Source organism: Gobius niger, assembly GCF_951799975.1.
Source record: "Gobius niger genome assembly, chromosome: 16".
NCBI lineage: Eukaryota > Metazoa > Chordata > Actinopteri > Gobiiformes > Gobiidae > Gobius > Gobius niger.
In genome coordinates, this window is record NC_136867.1 from 2325065 (window position 1) to 2347765 (window position 22701).

The following is a 22701-nucleotide window of genomic DNA, read 5'->3' on the forward strand; positions in this document are numbered from 1 at the left end:
TATCGGACATCTGTAGGTACTAAAACGTCCGGTGTTAGAAGCAAAAGAGCTGGATGGGTGCATCTCTAATCTGGATCCTTGGTAGTTGGTGATGTTTGATGGTTAATGGTTCGAGCTAACCGCAGTAGAGAGAGAGGGTAGTTTCCTGCTGTAGCCAGCTTGCTAACTGCTATGATCTGGAAGAGCCCTGTCTCAGCATTATCATGAACATTATTCCAAAGATCCTGCATCAGCAGAGCTGATTGACCTCAGACCTCCCTGTGCTCAGTGTTTATGAGAGGGGCCCCTTGTTTTGGCCCTCTGTGTGTGCGTAGATCCAATGACTCATGTTTACATACACATCCTCCACTGTACAGCCGTTTGGACCTCTCCGAGTGTGCAGGAGGTTTTGGGGTCGCGGACTTCAGGCGTGCATACTTCAGGCGTGCGTCACTGCGGCGTACGTCATTCCAGCACAAGCACGACCCGGGAACGGCGAAAAACGAGATCTGTGAAACATCTCCTGGACTTGTTTTTCAGCCCGTTTCCCGTTTCAGCGCGAGTGCAGTGAGTCAGTGAGTCAGAGGGTCCCAGAATGAGGCAACTGGATACGGTCAGCAGCACCTCTGTGTTTGGCTCCCGAGCTAAGTGGAGTCAGATGGAGCAGTTCCTGTAATACGTGACGAGACCCCCCAAACCCCCACTCACACTCATCTGTGTGTGGAGCATGCACTCTCTGGACTTCACTAAAGCTACTGCAATCACAACAAGTACAAGTACCTCAAGCTCAGAGGGAGTCCTTTCATGTTTATTGCAAACCAGTTTTGGGCAGATACGACCGGATAATCAGCTAAAGTAAACATAATCATGTCAATGTTTTTGTAATTGTGAAGAAATCGACCTAAAGTTGGTGCCCGTGAAGCCAAAATATGAGAAGTGGGGACACAGATAGGTCAAGATTATGATTCAAGAAGATTAAAATATTTCACTTCAGTTAGATCAGTTTTGCCTGGTTCACATGGCACATTTTAAACCGCTCCAGGAGCTTCATTAGTTTGTTATCTGCCTAAAGCAGTGGTTTTCAACCTGTGGAGCGTGTACTCAGGGTCATCTATGACTTTGAAGCTTTATTCCTTTTAATTAGAGGTCATTTCATGTCCATGTTTTCCTCGTTTAGACAGGTTTACTTACAGTTTAGTTTAGCCACTTTTAGGTCTGTTTCAGACCTAGTTTAGTCCTGACTTGATTGTGATCTCGGCCTTGGTGTTTAAGGTTTGAAAACCAATGGTCTCAGAGGATCTGAACCCACTGTCTCTCTCTCTGCAGCAGAGTGATAACTACAGCTGAACAGAAAGAGAAAGCTCTGCTCCTTGATACGAGCTAAGTTTAAAGCAGAGAACATCCTAATTATGGAATTAAATATGAACATGTGACCGTTAACTGCTCCTGATTGTTGAAAGGACAAGAAAAACAGAGCATGCAGTGAGCAGTTCTGAACCTGGACTAAACCAGGTCTAAGCCAGGTCTAAGCCAGGTCTAAGCAGGGCTCAGTGTCAATACTTGGAAGAGGAGAAACACAGCTCTACATTGGTAACATCGTGTCAGTAATGTAGAATAGGCATTCTGATGTTAAGGAGCCAAAATGCTTAACAGGATTAAATGAATTGCATTTTTTCAAAGCACAGTAATAATTATTGGATTTAACAAAGAGTTACAAATCCTCATAGAACTGTAAATTAACCCCGTATGTTCTGGACTTTTGCTTGACTTTTATTTTCACTTTGGGCCGTAGTGAAATCTAATTCAGAACCCCTGGCGTTAATCATATTTTCAGGTGTTCTGAAATATGGAAACTTGAAAAGTTCAAACCCTCCTAAAGTTGACTTGTCAGAGAGTAGAAAGTATTTGGCAGTGTTTACACAATATGAGAGAGACTTTTACTCATATAAAAGCTATTGTTTGAATAATCAATCAATGGACTATTAAAATAGTGATTTTGATTCCATTGCAGTTGTCCTACAGAGCAGGACCATTCCAACATGTGTGACGGAACCACAACACAGCTCCAGATCTGTTTGTCTCCTTTACTGTTGGTGCTCTGACTCACTGCCCCCCTCCCTCCCTCTCATCAGTGTGTGGTGAGGCGCCCACTCCTCCCCTGCACTTTCCTGCTTTCATTTTCTCTTCCCACAAACGTCCTCCTCCCTCCGTTTGTCCCGTGCGTGCAGCTGTGCGTACAAAGGTCGGAGTAAAAGCGGTGCTGGTGCTGTGACTGCAGGGTTATCTGGACAATCATTCACTCGTCCACATGTTTACGCTCCTGGAGAGAGGAGCTTTTTGTCTTGGTCAAGTGGCCACCGGATAGGACGAGATCTTTTTTATGCAGCAAACTGTGGTACTCCTAAAACCAGCACTGTGTTCCACATACAAACATGTGCAGAACTCTGCAGGAGCTAAAAATGCTAAAAACAGTTTCCAATAGCAACAGGCGAATACTGTCATTGCAATAAGATGTACTATTTATGCCTTCAAATCATGATTCAGTTTGCAGTTCTTAAGGCTAACGATGTGTGTCCTGTTGCAGCCCATGTAGAAAGCTGGGAGCAGCACATGGAGGTGCTGGAAAAGCTGGGCAACAGTCACCTGAGCCAGGACAACCACGAGGTCTCCACGGGCTTCCTCAACCTGTCGGTGTTCTCCAGAGAGACCAGCGCGCTCTGCAAGAACCTGGTACCACCTCCGCACACACGTTCACCATTGTTCATTCATTCATTCATTATGGACCAATTCAGGAAAACATTGCAAACAATGATGCTGTATTGAATGTTATGGTTTATTGTACCGAGCATCATGAGCGACAGCACTAAACCAACTGCTGCAGGCGAAAAGCCCATTTCATCCAAACACTACAGCCACGTCTTTAAAAACACACTGTGCTCATGAAACCGATCCAAACTTAGGTCTACATTTTCACCTAAACCACTGAAACAATTAGACTATGTCTAATTATATATACTATAATTTCCCTACAATAAAGTATACAAACAAACAAAAGGGTCAAAGTAAATCCTCCTGGCCGTCTGCAGGGTTTGAAGAGGACAGTGCTTTAGGTCGTGGCCGATACAAAGAAGAACTTTTGGAAACGGTTTGTGGTTTGTTTGTTTTTTTGGATTACATCTGCGTTCGATAAACTGCAAGGACAGGATGGGTTTATCCAAGTGTATAATGGTACAGCCCCTTTAACTTTATCCAACTTGGACTGAACTGTGCGCTCCTTAAACATGGGTGTGTTTATGTCTGCAGACCGCCAATGTGGGTCAGTGCCTCATTCTCAGCAGCTGTGACCGCTGACCCTGCCTGCTGATAGTCTCCATGGCGACCAATAATTCATCCTGGACCTCCCCCTCCCAACCACCAGCACCTCTCACTCCTCACATTAAGGTCTTTGAGGGTAACTACCAGGGGAGGCATGCCCCGAGAGGACCTGACCTCCCCATGTCAGAGGTCAGAGAGGACGGAGGGAAAACACTGTGCTCTACTCTGTGTTTACTTAGCCAGAGCATTTTTGCACATCCTCCAGTTAGGTACTCCTGACCATGAAGCTATAGCTCAAGATGTTCTCAACTGTTTTGGCATCAGGACCCACTTTGACCCTCGGATGACAAACTGCAACCCAAAGGAGAATTCATTCCAATCCAGAAAACAGTAAAGTTCAGTGGTTCTAAAAGCTTTTGCACCAAGAAGGAACCATCTTGGAAAATATTTGATCTCCCAAATAACACCAGGACTAGATCAGGTTGGAATCTGGACCAAACCTGGTCTGAAATAAACATACTACGGAGCTGAATTATGTTATAACTGCGTGTAAACTGTGTCTAAACCAGAAAGACATCTTCTATTACTTGTTATCTTAACCTGTTTCCTGCCACCTTAGGTTTAGGGTTAGCACATCCTGATTATTGACAGGAGAGCTTACAACCTATAAGCCAGTGTGATCCCTCATTTGAAAGCCAAGACCTTCTTGTTTCTAAAACTATGTGTAAGATCTGTGTGAGTGAAACACAACTTAGATCACATTTGCCATTCCTAACCCTAATCCTAACCCTAATCCTAACCCTAATCATGACCCTAATCATAACCCTAATCATGACCCTAATCATAACCCTAATCATAACCCTAATCATAAACCTAATCATAACCCTAATCATAACCCTAATCATAACCCTAATCCTAACCCTAATCCTAACCCTAATCATAACCCCAATCATAACCCTAATCCTAACCCTAATCCTAACCCTAATCATGACCCTAATCATGACCCTAATCATAACCCTAATCATGACCCTAATCATAACCCTAATCATAACCCTAATCATAAACCTAATCATAACCCTAATCCTAACCCTAATCATAACCCCAATCATAACCCTAATCCTAACCCTAATCCTAACCCTAATCATGACCCTAATCATGACCCTAATCATAACCCTAATCATGACCCTAATCATAACCCTAATCATAACCCTAATCATAAACCTAATCATAACCCTAATCCTAACCCTAATCATAACCCCAATCATAACCCTAATCATAACCCTGATCATAACCCTAATTAATCATAACCCTGATCATAACCCTGATCATAACCCTGATCATAACCCTGATCATAACCCTAATCATAACCCTAATCATAACCCCAATCATAACCCCAATCATAACCCTAATCATAACCCTAATCATAACCCTGATCATAACCCTGATCATAACCCTAATCATAACCCTAATCATAACCCTAATCATAACCCTGATCATAACCCCAATCATAACCCCGATCATAACCCCGATCATAACCCCAATCATAACCCCAATCATAACCCCAATCATAACCCCAATCATAACCCTAATCATGACCCCAATCATAACCCGAACTCCCTGATCAGGGGGGACGAGTAACAGGTTAAGTGAGTAAGTGTTATTTGTCACTGTACAAGTGTACAACGAAATAGTGTTCAGGTGTCATTTTAACAGACTTGGGGGGTTTTCACACTTGTTCAGTATAAATCTATTATAGAAAACGCTATCTCAATGGCCGCCGCCAGGGCGCCGCCATGTTTATTTCCCATACCGACTTTGAAGCTAAGCAGGGAAGTGCCTGGTTAGAACTGGGATGGGAGACCGTTCCTCGGATGCTAAGCAGGGAAGTGCCTGGTTAGGACTGGGATGGGAGACCGTTTGGGAACACCAGGAAGCCTGGCGACAGTACTGAGTGTGTGCGTGGTTGGTGGTGCTGCTGTCCGAGGACAACCCGCTGTCACAAAAACGCGAGTGCACGACATCTGACTGCCGTGCGTGTGCGCGCATCCAAACAGGGCGATGTGTGTGTGCGCGCGTGTGTGTTCGTGCGTGTGTGTATGTATGTGTTCGCGCGCATCCAAACACGCCGATGTGTGCGTGTGTGTGCGTGTGTGTATGTGTGTGCGTGTGCGTGCCCAAAACCTGCTCAAACACGAGCCTCTAATCAAACGCGCTGCTCCGACTGATTTATCCTCCGTGTGAGTAAAAGCGACAATGAAACCACTTAACGAGCGCCTGCACTGCGTAGTTTTTTTTCTTTTTTTTTTTCTTTGCTACTGTACCATTTGTTTTCTATTTTGCTTTCACGTATTGTGAGCCCAGAGGTACAATTTATTCTAAAGCAGCTTTGAAAGCATTGCCAATTTTATTGTAAGGTTATAAATACTGTCTAACAACGATCATTAGGCTACTTCAGTTCAAAACCTACTCATTATTTTTTTTATTGTACACTACCGTGATGCACCAAACCACGGGTCCTGCACCGTGAACCAAACCGTTAAAGCTGACCCCCTAATATTTATCCATAATTATTCCACTGCCTCTTCAATCCTGTTCCCCGACTTTAGCGAAAATATTGTGTCGTACTTTATAAGAAAGGAGTACGGGTGCATCAAACACTCCAATTGCAGTTTGTTTGAAATTGCTTTTTGCCTTCATTCTTTTACTCATTTGTAGTGGCCATAGTTTTTGGAATGGGTTGGGAACCACTGGTCTACAGCTGAACTGTGTGACCGGTTGGACATTTCTTTGTAATCACTCACAATCTCAGAATATCAAATGTGGAGACTAGCGAGGCCCGGCCGAAGGCCGGGTCTCAGCTAGTATTATAAGAAATGTTGGGCTTGCGACCCACCAAAAATAGTTCTGCGACACTCTTTTGGGGCCCAACCCACCAGTAGGAACCACTGCTGTCGCGTCATGGAAGGATGGCTCTAATGAGGAGGAAACCCCCCTTATGGGGACCAGAGGTGCCGTCGGGTCACACGGGCTCACATACTGCGCCCTTTCTCGCCTTATAGATCCATGATCTGTGCGGGACTGACAGCGATGCCACTGGGACTTAATCTTAACTCAGGACTGTTTTTTCTCCAGTTAAATACAGCTGCAGCATGAACGCAGAAAACATGGTGATGAGGTGATGATTAGAGGACAAGGACATGTTCCCATGTTTGGGAAAAGTCCTGTTCACAATGTGGACACTTCTGCCTATTGTGGAGGAATCTGTCTGTCAGAGGCTTAGTACAATCTTCATCCACATTTACAATACTTACATTCAATACTTATCCACCTAAAGTCATTTGTTGAAATACTAATGCTTAATTACTTTTTAATGAACTGACTGGAACTAGACTACAACCTTTTTTGAGTTTTCATTGACTAAAACTACCCTCCGAAACACGAAAACTAAGAGGGCTGCCATAAACAAGACTGGCCGGAGCCCACGCCTCTGAGGTTCCCTATGTCCCCCAATTTTTCCCTCATTTTTACCCAAAACTTGTTCTTGCCACAATTTCCCCAATTTTCCCACTAATGATTCCTCATTTTTCAAACATTTCCTGACATTGGAGATTAACCCGATATTGTAACTTTGAATATCTTCAACACATTATTATTCTGTTTTCTGGTTATAGATGATAAATATTTCTGTATTGGTATCGGTGTGGGAAACCAAGTATTGTTAAAGTACTGATACTGGTAACGGTACTCAGCCTTAGCCATGGGACACTAAGCTACTTAATACGACTTGACAAAATATTCCCCAAGAAACTGACCTTCCACTTCCTGATTTGTGTACACTGGTTATGAACCGAGGGGCCAGTAGATCCAAGCTGAGCCCTGGTGCTGTGCGGACGTAGTTAGCATTAGCCATGTGAGACTTTACACACGTTTGTCAGTGATTGACCAGGAAATGCCTTTATTTGAAGTTTGTTACCATGTTCCAGCCTGAAACCGGGCTTTGATTCATTCATTTTTGAATGAATATTCTACATCTCCTTCTCAAGAGCTGAAATCACTCAGTTCCACCTGCTGATGTCATGAGGTGGGCCCCTGAACGCCTCATTTCCACCGGGTACGTTTTGAACTGGACTTCACTGGACTTGCTCTGAACATTTCAGTGGCTTATTGCCTTCACTACAAAGCATTCAACTTTGTTTTGTTAGTTTCTCTTGATTCCATCGGGACTGTTACGACAATAGTGGTGTTTGGGAATTTAGAGCTGATTTGCTGATTAACTCGCCTTATTCATTATTGAGTTAAAACACATTGAGGCACTTGAACAATGCACAATGCATTTAAAGTGCGCGTTAAAGCTGGCCCATGTGTTTCCACTCAGGACAGTCAGCGTGTCCGAGAACACGCTGGGGCTGTTTACTTTACATTTGTGGAAACTGCTCCATACTCCATAACCATCCCAGTGGACGCACAAAAGTTACTGACCTCTTTTTTTGCACTCTTTTCTTCCTTCTCTCTCTACTGTCTTCGACTCTCCTGTGTTCACGTAACACTGAGCATTTTACTTGGACTGAATCAGAATATGTGTTCCCCCTGCACGGCCATGAGCCACGCCCTCTGCTGTGGGGCTTCAGTGGAGCACAGGAGGGTCAGCACTTCCAATCCCGCATGTGTCCACCTTTCCTCCAGTCAGTGTACACTGGACACTCACTGGAGGATGAATGGGTCAGTGGTTCCTTCATGTGAGACGTTTTAATGTAGGTCGGAAGCCCTGTATAAATGAGCATTATCTCAGAATACTGTTATGGACTGAGAGGACTTCATGGTAAACTGTGCTCACAGCCCGCTCTTTATACACTGTATCTGCAGTGTGGGAGAGAATACTTTGTCCAATCAGAAGACTGTATTCGGGATATTTTCAGGTGGATTTACATTATATTTATATATAAATGCGGCGTGTGATTAAAATATGGACCTACATTTGTTAAAATGCCAGATTTAGAACGCAAAAGAGCAAAATGCACCAGAAGTGCAGCACATCACACACAGTGACCATGTGCAGTGAACGACTGAGTACTCCAATGCATTCTAATATACAACTGTACCCAAATACAGCTACTCTAAAAGAGTATTCTAAACTAGGGTTGGGCCATCATATTGCATATTGTTATTGCGATATCATTTTTTATGGTTATGTTACGCTCTATCAGAGCAGCATAAACACTGACTGTGGAACAAGTGACACGTGCTTAAAAAGTCAAATGAAATGAAAGATGAAAATAGAATAGATTAAATTGCTGTTAACTAATTTGTCCATTGCCAATTAGATCGTCAAATAAATAGTTATTGTGACAATTTACAATTTATTTTCTTTTTTATATGGTGATACAGATTTTCGGCCATATTGCCCTGGCCTATTCTAAATACATGTGATCAGTTCCTCCCTGTCGCTGAGCATATGGCACATCTGTAAACATGTGCTTTCTGTCAGAGGTTCTGTAACTAAAGAAGACTTTAACCATTAGAATGTCCCAGGTAGCAATCATTGTAGGACATACAGATGTGAGGAGGTGTGAATGTGTGTGTGCTGTGTTCCAGGTGCAGAATCTCAGCAACATCATGGCCTTCCCTTTGGAGAACGTGCTGAAGACGGAGCTCCGGGACAGCAGACTCGTGAGTGTGGACATCCTTCACATTTAGGAGCGATCTGTAACCTGCATGCGCTGGAACTAACCACACCAGATCATCAGGGGTTATGGTGACAGGGGACTGATCTGTGATGTTTAAAGGAAACATCCAGGTTAATTCAAAAGTCTGTCACGAAGCGCTGTCTCTTCTGAGTCATGCACGTCCCGCTGTCTCGATTGACGTGACATTGGAACCATTGTAGATCATGTTTTTGTTACGCAATACGCTTCATGGAGTATGGCAGCTGTTACGGGAAGAGTGTCTGGCCCAAACCCTGACAAAGGACCGGTGAAAATGTTTTTGAAGTGTGCTAGATGATAAGAGAATACTCTGAGGCATGATGGACACACTGTGGATGTGTACACAGAGAGTCGTCCATTCAGAGTTGTGCTTGTAGTTGTGTGAATGCTGCTGGACCAGTCAGCTGACAGGGATGAATCAGAACTGTCTGAGGTAAGAGAAAGTATTATAAACTGTCTGAGGACTGGCAACTCTCCAGAGACACTCGTCACACTGTCTCATTGAGCGGATTAAAGGGAGGGCATGCAGCATGTGCTCCAACTGGTTTCAAAAGGCTCGTCTCTTGGTTACCTTTACTTACTTATCTGTTCAACCCAAATAACCATGAAAAGACCCACGAATTTATCAACACTTTATTCAGTACAGGTCTGTTTCCACTAATTACCATACCTAGTAGAATTACCTCTCATAGTGCCACTTTAATTGATCATATTTTTTCTAATGAAATAGAAAGTGATGCAGTCAGCGGATTAATGATAAATGATATCAGTGATCACCTTCCGGTTTTTGTATTGTACAAAAATGAACACACAAAAAAAAAAATGAACAAGGAAACTTGTATTGGTTTAGAAGAGTAAAAACAGAGATAACTATTGATGTGTTTAAGAAGGATCTATTAACGCAAGACTGGAGTAATATATACACAGAGAATGACATTAAGAAGGCATGTGATCAGTTTGTGTGAAAGTATCAAAAAGTATGTGACAAAAATTGGCCCTTGAAAAAATACTGTAAAAACAGAAAGTGTAAAGTAAACCCATAGATGTCTAAGGGATTGTTGAATGTCTGCAAGAAAAAAAATACACAAGCTGAGGATAAATATAAGATAAATAATAAATATAAGACAAAAAAAAACTAACAAGTATCATGAGAATTATTAAATTATTAGGATTATTAAAATAAGTTGTTAGATAGCAATAACAATAATATTAAAGGCCTATGGACCATCTTAAATAGTGTCATTAGATTTAGGTTTAGTTTCTCTCAACACACAAATGAAGTGACTAAGAATGAAATGCTTTACTATCACATTAATATATGTGTGTGTTTTTTCCCAGGAGCTGAAGAAGCAGATGGAGAAGAGTTGGAAGGATTACGACATCAAGATGTAAGGACACACATTTTCACACAGTCTCCTCAGTCACAGGTTCGATGTCTGTCTCCTCTGTAGAGGCCTTCACACTGAGCGTTTAGGGCAGACCTGGGCAAACTACGGCCCGCGAGATGATTGAATCCCTCCCACAACTTGTAGGGCATAAATTCCTGAGATATCCATCCATCCATCCATCCATCCATTTTCTTCCACTTGTCCGTTTCCGGGTCGTGGGGGCAGCTGGTGGAGCTGCCCAAATCACATTGCACCAGCCCCTTATGGCTCCTCCTGCAGGTGGTGGGTCCACAGAAGGACGGCCTCATGATTTTAACCGGGCCTGTCGGTCTCTCATAAGGGGCTTCTGAACCGCTCTCTGTCTGACCCATAACCTCGGACCTGTTTGTCATGGGAGACCCTACCAGGGGCACGAAGCCCTCGACAATATAGCTCCGAGGATCATTCGGGTGCTCAAACCCCTCCACCACGTTAAGGTGGCGGTTCCAGGAGGGGAAATTCCTGAGATAATAATAATAATAAATATTTTCAGAAAATAATAGTCCTACTAAATACCAGTAAGCATTAGATATTCAAAATACACAATTTAGTGTAAAGTACAATAGGATAAAGTTGCAGAATAAGTTTGAGTTATTGTTAGTGCGGCTCCGACTCATTCAGGCTTCTTATGTGGCCCCTTATGCACATTAATTACCCCCCCACTGATGGCCAGTGTTGGGGGTAACGTATTACAAAAGTAACGACTTACACAAATATGACTTTTTTTCATTAACTAAGGAAAATAAAATATTACTTACACAAAACATGGGAATATATTAGTCATTACATTTCAAGTAACTTGAGGTACAAGAGCATTTAAATGTATGAAAACAAACTCCCCCCACATAAAATGCAGAATGCCAGATCAAGTTGGACACTGGTGTATAAGATCTGCAGTCTGTAGTTAATGTCGTCAACACACCAGAGAATGAGGAAAGTGAAGGACTCCACTTTTGCTCCGTGGCATTATTTCTTATTTTCAGTTTATATTTAGCCAACGGTAACTGAAAAGTAACTCAAAGTACAGTAACTCAGCTACATTTCTGAAACAGTAATATGTAATACAAACATACTACATTTTTAAAGCTGTAACTACTAATGTTGAATATATTACAATATTAAAGTAACTTGCCCAACACTGATGATGGCCATACTGCTTGTGTTTTCTAAATGTGAAAGCCCATGCTGGTTTGAACCGGTTTAAGACTTAATCATGTCAAACATGCTCAAACCAAGTGTTGCTTTTACTGATAACATTGTTTTAATTTATTCTAGTTAAAGATGGAAAAGGCTTGGTAATGAGAGTACTTTAATTAAACCAGGATTTCATAACAACTTCATTGTGAGTTAGTGCGACATAATTAAGGCAATGAAATCACTAATGATCATGAGTAATCTGTCATAATCATGATGAATTCTGTGTGAGGAGGATACAGACCTTTGGATAAATGTACAACAAAATACTACAAGATATGAACCTACAAACAGAGACAATCTAAAGACACTAATTCATTTGCTGTTTTGTAACTACTCTTTAAATTAACTCGTTAATTTCTACAGCGTTATTCCTACTGTCACTCTAAGGTCAGTCTAACATGTGACTTCACATGACTATTTTATATTTTTGCCTTATTTTCTAAGAATTACTTCTGATCTATGTATGTTACGGTGGTGCAGTAGTGAGCTCAGAAAGCTGTAAGAGTTGTTTTTCTCGATCAATAACTGAGGGAATTGTCTTTTCTTGTTGTCATTGTTTAGAGGGAAACTGGAGAAGGACAAGAAGGAGAAGAGCCGACCGCTGGGCCTGATCCGCCTGGAGAGTTCAGAGCAGGCCGAAGACATGGAGCGAGAGCGAAGGGCCTTCCAACTGCAGATGTGTGAGGTCAGTAAAAAAAAAAAATATATATATATATACATAGAGTTAAATATATGTATATATACATATAGTTAAATATATGTATATGTAACGCCAGGTGTTTTACATAACACCTCGAGTTATGTAAAAGTTCAAAACCCTTGGAACAGGTATGTTAGATTAGTGTGTGCTGCACTGCTATTTAAATTGCGGTTGCACAAAACAAAAAGAACAAAAGAAGATAAAATCATAGTAGCAACATGCAGCAGTGAGTCATCTCCTCTCATATTTATCTTTGCACACAATCGTGTGTAATTCACACCTCTCCCCCACAGCAAAATGTCTATGGCATAGACTACTGCTGCTAAGAGGAAATGGTCCTCTGTCAACAGTGAAATCAATGGCCCTGTGGATATAACACATTTGTGTCTAAATGCTAATGGAGCTAACATGCTGACTAATGTGTGGCTAACATGTTGACTAACGTGTGGCTAATGTCTGGCTAATGTCTGGCTAACATGTTCACTAACGTGTGGCTAATGTCTGGCTTGTGTGTGGCTAACATGTTGACTAACGTGTGGCTAATGTCTGGCTAATGTGTGGCTAAGATGTTGACTAACGTGTGGCTAATGTCTGGCTTATGTGTGGCTAGCATGTTGACTAACGTGTGGCTAATGTGTAGCTAATGTTTGACTAGCATGTTGACTGACGTGTGGCTAATGTCTGGCTAACATGTTGACTAGCGTGTGGCTAATGTCTGGCTAATGTGTGGCTAACATGTTGACTAACGTGTGGCTAATGTGTGGCTAATGTGTGGCTAATGTGTGGCTAATGTGTGGCTAATGTGTGGCTAATGTGTGGCTAATGTGTGGCTAATATGTTAACTAATGTGTGGCTAACATGTTGACTAACATGTGGCTAACATGTTGACTAACGTGTGGCTAATGTCTGGCTAATGTGTGGCTAATATGTTAACTAATGTGTGGCTAATGTCTGGCTAACATGTTTACTAATGTGTGGCTAGAATGTTGACTAATTTGTGGCTAATGTGTGGCTAGCATGTTGACTAATGTGTGGCTATTGTCTAGCTAATGTGTGGCTAATGTGTGGCTTTCTTTGGGAAGTGGCTCTTTTAAAGAAAATATTTATTAAAAAATAAAAAATAGAAAAAAAAAACAGAACTAGAATGATTTGTTGGGTATTTTTTGGGACAAACAAGACCATGATGATGATTGGTTCAAAAACAGTACAGTACAGTCAATGCTACTGTATGGGGTTTTATGCAGCATGCCTATAGAGTTCGGGATGGAATTTTATTAATTCACTGTTTGTGGGTACTAGTAAACGTCACTAAACTAACATTAGACTATTAGTATAAAAAGTGGAGAAAAGAGCCGTGTCTCCACTGGCAGGCCCTCCCCCAGCACAGAGTGCGGTCCTTTTTCAGTGGAAACGCTTCTAAATGAAAACACTTTCAACGTATCAAGGATGGTTTCTCTGCAGCTCTTCCGGTGTTAGCTGTGAGCTGTTAGCTAACTGCTGTGAATTAGAGCTACATTCGTGGGTACATCGATAGTATTGTTAGGTTTTTTTCATGTCAGTGGGTTAGACATTTATTGTCATTTATTGTGTCCCGTTTGTCTCCACAGTATCTCCTAAAGATCCAGGAGCTGAAAGCCCGTCAGGGCCCAGACCTTCTGCAGAGCCTCATCAAGTTCTTCCAGGCCCAGATCAGGTGAGTCCTGCACACAGCCTATACTGTCTCTGAGGCCTCGTCTGCTAGATATCTGTTTCTCACAATGCATAGGATTTATTTTTTAGTTGAATAGAACCAGAGAAGTATTAATCGTAAAGGAATTTTAGAAACTCAAATGTTTTAATTATATGTTTTATATTATTATATATATATTATATGTTCTTTCAAATTCAAATTAGCAAGTGTTTGTATTGAACCATGACTCAGCAGTCCTTGTCTTTGTGTAGTTTCTTTCAGGACGGGCTAAAAGCTGCAGAAAACCTGTCTCCGTTCATTGACAAGCTGGCTAGCTCTGTTCACACGGTGAGCACTCTTGAAATGCTAACAGGGATTGCACATCAGCCTGACCCCATTATACACACTACTTTAACGCCATTGAAAAGTGAATACCGCACACATAACAGAATATCCATCCGTTTTAACATGGAACTCACATTGAAACAATTTGGGCTTGTCTGGGTCCGAGGCTATTCAAACTATGCAGGCCTAATTTAATCCAAAAATATTAATAGAAAATAATTTTTCAAACAAATCTGGGGTCAGTGCTATGCGTTGTCCCAGTAGACCAGGACTCTTTTGTCACTCTTTCTGAACATCAGACACTGTTTTGGAGCTGTGTTCTGGCCCCGCCCCCTCTGCTTTACATGAGCGTCTCCCTCAAACGGCAGGTAGATACAGATCTGAATGTGCCGGTTTAAGCTCTCCTTAATGTGAAGATCATTTATACGCGGGACATTACAAGCTTTGAAATGAAAATGTAAGTGACAGATGCAAAGTGGCGGGGTCTCGCTGCCGCTCCACGGATCAGAACGAGTGGAAAACACCTGGTGCAAATCCAACATAGTCTGACGACGCGTACTGGCTCCTCTCATTTATACCAGGCAGAGATGGCATTATAGCGCAATCAAACTTTGGTGCTGTTCATGTTAAAGCCGCTGCTATCGTTGCTCTCCAGGGCTCCGTGGAGTTTTACGCACTCAGATCCAAAGCGGATCTGGGGGTTTGGTTCTGGAGCGGACGGACCCGGGGGTACTGCAAAATTTGATCCTGACTGTATTGGAATGTTCTGCTGATTTGTCATGCTTTAAACTCTTAGTTTCTTTTCCCACTAACACCTTTTTTCCTTTGTATGGATGAAAGGCAGCGTGTTTTCTTTGCCCCCTTGGCTCGCAGTCATATCGCTCCACTGTGAGTCGTTCCCCGGGATGAGGCTGTTAGTGCGCAGCAGACGTTAGGCGTTTTTCTGGTTTTGCGCCACATGCGTCCTGACATGCTACACAGCGACAGCCTAGAGCTGCGCTGATTCATGGGGCGGATGGTCAGTCTTCTCTGTGCCAATGTGCGGGCTTTCTGGTATCTTTATATATGCCATTGCATGTGTTGTGCAAACAAGCTAAAGTATTATGGCAACAGCCCATTCCGATGACAACCACAACATCATCAGTCATGATCCTTGAGCCACAACTTTCCATCGCCATGGAGAGGACAAATAAGAATGACAATAAATGAAGTTTTACATCTAGGACCAGGTAGCCTTTATAGGGTTAAACATGCCTTAACTACTGCAAACCTGCACTAATCTGACTTTATTCCACCGGTGCTTTTGGTTCAATCAGACCCCAGACACTTCTGGCATACTAAACAGAAAGACAGACTCTAAACTAAGGCGGCTGAATTTTGACAAAGAACCCTATTGCGAATATTGCAATTGTGATTACAATTCGATTTGCAATTTTTATATTTGATGAGTGAAGACTGGCAAACAACATATTCTTGCTCAAATTACCCCATCTACTTTCAAAAGTATTTGGTTTTATATGGACAGCGCCATCTTCTGGAGGAGTTTCCCCGACATTCAGAGCACCTCTGGGGGACTAAAATAATAGATAGATACATTAGATAGACACTTTAGATAGACACTTTAGATAGACACTTTACATAGATACATTAGATAGATACTTTAGACCAGGGGTGTCCAAACTTTTTTCATGGGGGGCCGCATACTGAAGCGTACACAGGGTGAAGGGCCATAGATCGGTGGTTAATGCCGCAAAACCTTTGACTAACAGAGGTTTAAATTGCGCCCCACACCTTTATTTATGCTCAAAAGCTTCATGCCAGCTCTGTCTCACAGTAAAAGGTCAGTTGTTTGGTTAGAATTGTGTAGAATTATTACATTTCAAATAAAAAGGACTATCTCTGATGATGTGTCCCGATTCAGCAAGAAGGCAGAGGGCCACCAAAAATTGGTCTAAGGGCCGCATTTGGCCCCCGGGCCGCACTTTGGACACCCCTGCTTTAGATAGACACTTTAGATCAGGGGTGTCAAACATACGGCCCGCGGGCCGGATCATGATATGATTTATTCCGGCCCCTGCCCTGTAGAGCATACATTAGTATTAGAGTATGTTAAAAAAATACCATTCCTGTGTGGAGTTATTTTTTTTCTTAAAGAGGGGGTATTCTGCTTTTGTCAGTCCCATAGCCCCAGTCTATATCACACTACAATGATGAGCAAACCTTCTGTTGGTCTGTAAATGCAGTAAATTAAAATAACTGCCTTGTATAAAATGTCTCTCTCAAAATGGCTGTAGTGAATGTCTTGAAATAGGCCTCTGTCTCTTTAAGAACCTCTGACCCTTTCCGACACGCCCCCTCCACACACTGTCTGTGGCATCAGTGGGGAGGGGGTTCTGCTGAGGAGCAGTGGTTGGTTACTCGGCTGGTGACCAAAGCTCGGAGGCGTCTCCAGGAGGTGGGGGCGTTCCTAGGAGGACTCAGGCAAACCTATCCCTAAAATGGCCGCCATCAGAGTTTTTACAGATTACTCAAAAATACGTGAATGTGCCAAGGCAACACTTCAGGCATGTTTTTAATGAGGGAATGACATAATAACATGATGGAAAGCTTGAAAAAGTCCATTTTTCATAATTCTCCCCCTTTAAAGAATAACCAGGATGCTCATTCTAGGGGGCCTTAAATGTAAAAAAAAGGGAAAGAGTTCCACACGTGTCCAGCAGAGGGCACTGACATAATAAGAGCTCAGGATTTGAACACCACATTATATAGCCACGTGGTAAATGGGCAGTCTGCCCCAGGACGGCTGTGGCTTCAATAACAGCTTACCACCACCGAGTGTGTAGTAAATGAATAATGACTACTATGTAGTACTTTGAGGAACAGTTAAGTTGGGGTTTTGACCAAATCACAGCTCATTATTATTCATTTATTGGGAAAATGTTCTCTATATATGCGGCCCGCGACCCGCCGTGGGAGCTGAATTTCGGCCTGTGACCCAAAATGAGTTTGACACCCCTGCTTTAGATAGACACTTTAGATAGACACTTTAGATAAACATTTGAAACTCGACAAATGTTTTCTGATTGGTGAACATGATCTATCACTCAAATACAGAGACAGAAGAACAAACTCACCCTCAGCCTCTTGAGGTTAGATTATTGCAGTTGTCAAAACCTCGTTTGTGATTTAATACCAATAAACCTTGCAATCCTAACCTAAACAACCTTTAGAGTTGAGATCTTGTAAAACATATTTGATGTATTCCTCTACTAAAAATCTACAAACCCTGAAATAACTAATACTTTAGATTCAAAGTTTATGTGACTTTGTGTCCATTTTGTGTGAAGGTGCGTCAGGAGCAGGACGAGGAGGTGAAGAAGCTCACCCAGCTCAGAGACTCTCTGCGGCTGCTCCTGCAAGTGGAGGGGAAGGAGGTACTACACTGTAGGATCGGCACACACCTTCTTCTCACCTTTGGCTTGGCAGAAGCTCCGTCAATCAGCTATATGTGCCATGTCGTGGCTGTAGACTGCCTTGACTTTGTTTTTAGCCTGCTAAACTCTACAGAGCACTACGTGTAAGGGTTGACACTAACCTGCCACTGTGTAAAGTATTCTAGGATAGTGAGAATGCATCTTGTAGCATCTATAGCAACCCAAAACTTGAGTTTATGTGTGTGAATATGGCCTGGTCTGTGGTGTTGCCCAGGAGTACCTGAACCGGAAGAACTCTGGAAACGGCTACAGCATCCACCAGCCTCAGGGGAATAAGAAATACGGCACCGAGAAGTCCGGCTTTCTGCTCAAGAAGAGTGACGGGTAACAACACTTAGTTTGGGTATTTTACAGGAAAAGCATGTGTGTAATCTCTTTAGTGATCAGCGGCTAATTCTGTGAGATAATATTACTGCTTTATGACTGAACTGCAGATTGCAAAAGGTAATTGCATGACTTGAAGCCTCCCTTTGCCCAAAAGTAAAAGACAAAATGTGTGTTAATTTAACTCATGGTCTAAGATACACAATGATTCTGGCACTGACCCTCTCCAGTGCTGGGATGCAGCTGAAGTGAGTATATCATTGTGTTGCTTTTGACCCAAGTTTCAGGAAGAGAACTCTTCAATGGAGCTTTAAAGGTGCATAATGCAACTTTTTATGTGGGAAAAAAATGATATGTGTGTGTATTTGACCTTGTAGTGACCCAGCGGCTGTCTGAGTGGTCAGCATGGCGCCTTTACTTTCGCTCTCCAGAGCCAGTTGGAATTTTAGCAAGCGGTTACTTTGAAATTCAGCCCCCAAAAACAGAAATATATGCTACATGTTATATGACTTTACTTTGTGTTGGCACTCATGAATTGCCCCCCCTCCTTTGGCACATGTCATAATGGGGGAGAAGGGCGTTTAGTGACTCTTTTTGGTGCAATAAGAGTGCAATATCCTAGATGCTGCAATGTGCAGCGCAGGAATATATTTAAAACATGCAACAAAGGGGAAACTACAAGCACTTAGAAAGTAAACATGCAGGTGTTCCAGTGGCAGAAGCAGCTTTTTTGAAGAAGAAGTCCAGCAAAGACAGCTCACGAAACGACAAGACGGCTGGTCAGCCAGTGTTAGCCAGCTCATTTATCTGCTTTGAAAAGGGGAGAAACAGCAGCTGCCTTAATGTATGAATTGACTATGACAGTTTTGGGGTGCAGATTTTGCGAAAGAGATTTGTGCTTTGTTGCAGATTTTTGTGTAGGAAAGGATAAGATTTGTTCTATGTTCTATAGTTCTAAATTGGACATTTTCTATGTATTTTGAAAGATCCAATCCACTCCTGAACAAAAGTTAGTGGAGTACTGGGGAAAAGGAGAAGAGTCTCTTGCCGAGAGCTGTGGGAGAGGCCCTGACTGTGATTGTAATGTAGACCAGCTGTTGAGAGAGAGGCCAACTTTTACATCACACACACACTGGGGTAATGTGTGCTGTGGGGACACTACATACACTTGCATTCATTTTCTGGGAGCTCGTTTATAGAAGCCAGCACTGCGCCTCTGCCGAGAACGTGCGTCTGGCGGCCAAATAAGGTCCAGCCAGTGAACTTGTGAACGCGGCAGCGCGCACACATGTGGCGCTGGACTGCGAAGAAAACCGAGCTTTTCTGATCAAAAGAAAAAGCACAAACTTATTGATCTGGCCCTTTCTGGCATGACTGCTCTGTTGCTAAGAATAGTGTCTCATCCACTACTTTCTTAGCCTGAACACATACTGTGTAAGTTAAATTTGGGAACAATATGGAGAAGAAAACTAAGATTAAATCCATGACTCAAACCGGAGGCAACTCCCATCTCGACCTGACACAGTTGAAGCCAAATGATGGCCCAAGAATGGTCCCAGATAACAACATTTCAGAGCGATGTTTTAAGTCAGGAGGATGTCAAATGTCTGTTGGAGGAAATGGATTTGAATGATATGTGTGATGCAGGATCCGTAAGGTGTGGCAGAAGAGGAAGTGCGGGGTGAAGTTTGGATGTCTGACCATTTCCCACAGCACGGTAAGAACAATGAGCAGTACGTTGGAATGCCTTCCTCACATGGAGGAAGGGAAAGGTGTTCACTCATGTCCACCAAAATCATACCGTAGAATATAAGTCAATTCTGCTTCATTATTGGGAGCGTTTCATATTTTGCAACAAATAGTAGTTGTTCTGTTAGGGTTTAAAGCTTTAGCTCACGATAAATCAAAAGAAGCGACAGAGAGCTCCTCATAGTCTAATGATGCGATTTCAATGAAAATGACTTTCATTTTAAACTCTTAAACTCTTTATTCTTTATGTGCCCAAAAATGTGTTCAGTACCCAAAGAATATGTCGTTGTGATTATGAAGTGTGTGTAGAAATGTTAAAGCCTTGGGCGAGCGAGTTCTCAGCTGTAAGCTGTTAGGCTTTTCCCATAGAATTATCAAACTGTGAATATTTGGTTTATGAAACGTGAGCAAATGCTTTAAATTGTAGTATTTTATGTCAGCCAAGTATTAATAATAAATATAATTATTGGAGAAAATTTAGCCACAATTAAAAGAATGTATCGATTGACGGCACTAATTATTAGTCTGTGTGAAGGAACATGATCAGACCTTTAAGAGTGTAACAGAGAAGTCTTTTTTCAGTCGCATCAAAATAGCATTGCATTATGCTTTTGCACATTTGCACAATATTCTGTGATTGAAATATTGATTGTAAAGCAGATTTGAGCTCTATTATCTACTTCCTCAGCAGTAACATGGTGAATGTGTGCTTTCAGATCAACAGACCTCCAGCCAAGTTGAACCTGCTGACCTGTCAGGTGCGCCCCGACCCAGATGACAGGAGAACCTTCGACCTGGTCACCCGTACGTGCCCTCGCCCCCAGTGCCCCCTCTTCAGGAGAGAGTCTGACTCTTTGTTTGTGACTCCACAGATAATCGCACATACCACTTCCAGGCCGAGGACGAGCAGGAATGCCTGATGTAAGTGTTGGCGCGGCACCAGCCCGGTTCTGTGTTAGTGCAGGTCTGCACATGTCAGCCAGTTGTAAATATTTGATGCAAATATACCAAATACCCCCTTGCCTTCATCAGTACGTATAAGCTTTAGCCCTCTGACCGGATGGTAGCCAGTTCAAATCTGGCTCTTGGCACTTATAGCTGTGTGGACAAGATGTGACTGCTTTGGTTTTTGTCGTGACCCCAGAGGGAAAAGAACCAAATAACCATATTCTATATTGGCAGTTCTCCTCCTCACATGTGTGGCCCGGTCCAGCTGCTCAGGGCGGGGCAGGCATGTGTCGTTGTGGGGGTGTGGAAGCCCATGGCAGGCCTCCAGGCTTTGATGTTGGCTCTGTGGAGGTTTAGGAGAAACGGAAATACAGTGTTTTAGAAGTGCTTTACAAAGACAGACTTGTTCTAAAACACGCTGTAGAGAAAGTGAATATGGAGGGCTGAGAACTCCAACTACTTTGTCGTTGAAAGATTTCTGAACAAATCAGTTCAATTGTCTTCTGTTTTTTCTTCTGTTTAATGTTCAATGTGGCACGCCAGTGTATTCTTTAAAATCATTTTGTGAGCGAGTGTCAAAATGATATTTTTGCAGACTAAAATTGTACTAAAACTAAAGTAAAAGTTTTTCATGAGACTAAAACTATGACTAAAATGTCCAGGTATTTTATTTTAGTCGACTAAAATAAGACTAAATAAAAATGAAAAGACTTAAAATCATCCAAACTTCTATTGAGCGTCTGAAAGAGCCTCAGATCATGTAAATTCTCTGCCAAAGGAGCAGCTCTGAGCTTTGTTCATGTGGAGCAGCTCCATGAAGCAGAGGACCTTATTAAATATGATTATAATGAATATTATCAATGCAAAGTCGACTAAATTTGTCTTAAATTTAGTCGACTAAAACTAGACTAAAATTGAAGATATTTTTTTGACTAAATCTCGACTAAAATGTAATTGCATTTTTGTCAAAAAACTAAAACTAAATTAAAATATAATACTTCACCCATGTGCGCCGAGTGAAATGTTGAGCAAACTTGAGCCAGTCATGTGAAATGCTTTCAAAACATTTAAAACACAAACAACTCAAATGAGTATCTTTGCAACATAATTCTCTCTGACATGGTTTAAACACAAACTCTATTTTATTGTTCCATTCTATTTGACAATTATATATAAATACAACATCTGTTGCCATTTCTGTGACAATGGGAACCATCAAAAATGTGATTACTTTGTTTGATGAATGAATAAAAAAAAAAAAAAAAACTATGGTCTAGAACAAATTCAGTGAAAACTTCAAAAGTCGACCGTCCAATTAAGTTTTGAATTTCAAAAATCTTACAAAATGAAATATACCAAGACTTTTGCATTAGTGGCATTCAAATGGCATTAAAAAGCATTGAATTTGACTTGACCCCTGTAGAAACCCTGTATCCACACGCAGCTGCTTCAGCGTCTCGTCCATCAGCTCCAATGGTCATGTCCAGAGGTGGTGACCATGAGGAATAGGATTTTCAGGCAGGTTTGTGTGTGCTTTGTGTGTAGCTGGATGTCGGTCCTGCAGAACAGTAAAGAGGAGGCCCTAAACACGGCCCTTGGGGGAGAGCAGCTACAGGGAGGAGGCCTACACGAGCTGTCCCGCTCCATCATCGGCGAGCTCAGGCAGATGCCCGGCAACGAGGCCTGTGCTGACTGTGGGGCGCCAGGTGGGTCTGGAGCTTCTAATGATGTTTCCTTTGTTTCATTCAAGCACTTGAATAATGTCCCTCCAAAGCTCGAGACCCTCTGTCATTAACTGGTCATTATTCACCCAAATGCATTCTGATCATTTAGCTCTCACATTGTCTTCACT

At 42.2% G+C, this 22701-nt stretch overlaps 1 protein-coding gene across 2 annotated transcripts in view; it reads left to right on the forward strand.

The window, feature by feature from the left end:
• The window catches only part of asap3 (ArfGAP with SH3 domain, ankyrin repeat and PH domain 3), a 43039-nt gene that overhangs the window by 8509 nt on the left and 11829 nt on the right, over window positions 1-22701 (forward strand). For both annotated transcript variants that reach the window (XM_079573189.1, XM_079573190.1), the window contains exons 3-14: window positions 2564-2709; window positions 8887-8961; window positions 10335-10384; window positions 12182-12305; window positions 13928-14013; window positions 14262-14337; window positions 17682-17768; window positions 18043-18152; window positions 19800-19869; window positions 20618-20705; window positions 20774-20822; window positions 22395-22555. In XM_079573189.1, the coding sequence (XP_079429315.1) occupies window positions 2564-2709; window positions 8887-8961; window positions 10335-10384; window positions 12182-12305; window positions 13928-14013; window positions 14262-14337; window positions 17682-17768; window positions 18043-18152; window positions 19800-19869; window positions 20618-20705; window positions 20774-20822; window positions 22395-22555 (1122 nt within the window). The remainder of the gene's footprint in view (window positions 1-2563; window positions 2710-8886; window positions 8962-10334; window positions 10385-12181; window positions 12306-13927; window positions 14014-14261; window positions 14338-17681; window positions 17769-18042; window positions 18153-19799; window positions 19870-20617; window positions 20706-20773; window positions 20823-22394; window positions 22556-22701) is intronic.